This window comes from Mercurialis annua, linkage group LG5, assembly GCF_937616625.2.
Source record: "Mercurialis annua linkage group LG5, ddMerAnnu1.2, whole genome shotgun sequence".
NCBI classification, from domain to species: Eukaryota; Viridiplantae; Streptophyta; class Magnoliopsida; order Malpighiales; family Euphorbiaceae; genus Mercurialis; species Mercurialis annua.
Window position 1 is genome coordinate 54,825,208 of NC_065574.1, and position 2,659 is coordinate 54,827,866.

At 30.9% G+C, this 2,659-nt stretch overlaps 1 protein-coding gene across 1 annotated transcript; it reads right to left on the reverse strand.

Annotated features, from left to right (window-relative positions):
* Positions 1-1,365: 1,365 nt before the first annotated feature.
* Positions 1,366-2,430, reverse strand: LOC126679913 (uncharacterized). Its single transcript, XM_050374933.2, has 3 exons — positions 2,119-2,430; positions 1,999-2,046; positions 1,366-1,919 (listed from the first exon to the last, which is right to left on the reverse strand). Exons 1-3 carry the CDS (start codon positions 2,354-2,356, stop codon positions 1,762-1,764), a joined length of 444 nt encoding a protein of 147 aa, XP_050230890.1. The 5' UTR covers positions 2,357-2,430; the 3' UTR covers positions 1,366-1,761.
* Between the last annotated feature and the right edge of the window lie 229 nt (positions 2,431-2,659).

A 2,659-nucleotide genomic window follows, 5' to 3' on the forward strand; every position in this document is an offset into this window, starting at 1 on the left:
TCTTTGATTCAGTTGATCGATATTAAAAATAAATAAAAAAACGGAAATGATAATGAAAAAAAGTATAAAATTATATCATTTGATTTCAAATAGGTGAGACGGGTGTCAAAAATGTTAGATAATTCACTAAAATAATCACTACAAATATGAGTTGGGTGTTTATCGCAATTACATTTTTATGATTGATTTTGGTCAAATAAACTGAGTTTATGAAAGGTTAGACTAATCCAAAAGTCATCGTACTATTAATTTTTATTTTATTTGTAAATATCTTGATTTTAAATATATATTTTTCTAAACAAAATTATAAAAAAAATCATAGCCATTTATAAAATTAAAAGGCTTAAACACACACAAAAAACACCAACTTTCAAGTGTTTTTAATATTTAAAATAATCTTTTAATTTTGGCATATTTAACATGAACTTTACAATTTTTTGCAATTAAGACCACGAGTGTTTCCTTTGAACAATAGTGTAATTTTACATTCAAAACGGTGCTGTTTACGTCAAAAACGGTTCTGGTGTCTTTAATTGCAAATTTTTTTAAAGTTCATGTACTTTTTTGCCAAAATTATAAAATTATGTTAAATATCAAAAACATGCAAAAGTTGATGATTTTTTGTGCATTTAAACTAAATTAAAACGATGATGTCTCATTAAAAAAATAATCACAAATATATAAAATCAATAATGAATATTTTAAAAATATCAAAAAAAATTAACAAAAATCAGATAAAATGAAAGCTAACATGACAGAAATTTTTGAATGGGTCAAGTCCTTATAGAAAAGAAAAATTCAAAAGCATATTTGTAATTATTTTATAAAAGGATGACAGTTTTTTTTTTTAAGAATCCCTTACAGGGTTACAGTTCTGCAATCCATAAACAACCACCGAATCTCTCACTAGTGAACTATCAGGGGCCCGTATGTCATCATTTATTATCTATTTCATCTTCATAGCAATTTATATTTTAACTTTATAGTTTAAACAAATATTTGAATGAATTATCATATAAATGTCTTTAGCAAACCATTTTGTTTATTGTTGTTGATTTTGCATCATTACAATCATCCACACCAACTTCAATTATTTCCCTATTATTTAATATAAAAAAGATAATGTTTGAAAGAATATTTAGAAGTTGGACTATATAACGGAAGACAGCTCTTTTTTATTATAATTATTTTTGATTCGACGGTCTGCATCGAACCCAAAACCTCAATAAAATCTCACAATTTTTGATTTGCGTTTGAAATGCCTCAGTTCTACAATTATTTTAATTATTTTGATCAGTAATTTTTACAATTTATATAATTACACTTACGTTGTCAATTAATTATTACTATAATAATTAGAGGAAGTTTAAATTTAATACTAATATATCAAAAAAAAGATTAAATGATGGCACTATTGTTGTGGGCACTTGATTATGATAATATGACAAGCAATTGAATGCCTTCCTCCACCTTACCCAAACCCAAAAACTTTCCAGCTGGATTTATATCCAAAAACAACGGTCTCATTGTCCAGCTGGATCACACTCAAACTCTACCACCCCCGCGCACATTATCAATTTTAACCCAACAAATTCTACCTTACGCCACATCATCCGCGCATTTTAGCATATACTTCACTGAATCTAAAAAAAATTAAAAAAATACTAAAACAGAATCCAAATTTAAGAGACTTTTTCTCCACAATCAACGAATTATTAATGCGCCAAAAAGAAAAACATACAGTAAAGCCGAGATTCCGGCTCAAACATCGGCGATTATTTTTCTGTGTAACCGTGTTTTCGGCGAGGAGCGGTTCTCGCCGGCGATTTCTTGCAAGTTTCTGAGATTACTAAGAGCTAAAACATCGCCTCTTCTTATGTCGTCGAATCGATCAATAACGTCGTTAATCGCAACCGAATCTACACGGAAACAGAAATCTAATAAAAATTAAGATTAAAAAATGCAAAATCGAAGCTGCATTGAGTGAGCTATGAGTACCGTGTATATACTTAGCAGACTGCTTGAATCCTTTGAACTGAGCTAAATCTGCAGGTTTTCACGCGTTAAAAACGAAAAAAATGAAGCAAAAACAGTAAAATTAGGTTTAAAATGTTGTACCTGATTGAGAGGGAGTGTGAGAGACGAGATAGAGGAGGAAGAAGCAGAGGAGAGTGAGGAGAGGTATGAAGTGAACGAGTTTTTCAGGTTTAGGTGGAGACGACGGTGATGACGTGGAGGAGGAGGAGACGGAGAAGCGGCGAGGAGGCGGAAGTGTGGTTGATTTGTGGTGGTCGTCGTCTTTGTTGAGTTGGAGGAGGCCGTCGGAGTGTGGGGAACCTAGAGATAGCCTCTGCATTTTTTTGAGTTTAGTGAGAGAAATGGATAGAGAGAGAGAGGGCCTGTTGGTGTTTATTATAGTAATGAGATTTTATTACAAATGGCAGTGTGCTGCAAGTCTGCAACGTATACATACATTTTTTATTTAATTCTTTTATTTTCATAAATATTCATTATTATTTTTTGGCCAAATGTCGTGGAATGACCAAACCTTTTATAAAAGTTTCACAAAAGTCCTGACCTTTCAATTTTATCGATTTTGTCCAAAACAAATTACTATTTGGTTTCAATTGTGACCAACTCTCAATTTGATTTCAATTTG

What these genes read in the sequence shown, in the direction of transcription:
- LOC126679913 (XM_050374933.2), bottom strand. Translation starts at nt 2,356, where the DNA reads ATGCAGAGGCTATCTCTAGGTTCCCCACACTCCGACGGCCTCCTCCAA. An exon ending in TCACACTCCCTCTCAATCAG is followed by an intron (nt 2,047 to 2,118) that starts GTACAACATTTT and finishes GAAAACCTGCAG; the next exon opens with ATTTAGCTCAGTTCAAAGGA. An exon ending in GTCTGCTAAGTATATACACG is followed by an intron (nt 1,920 to 1,998) that starts GTACTCATAGCT and finishes GTTTCCGTGTAG; the next exon opens with ATTCGGTTGCGATTAACGAC.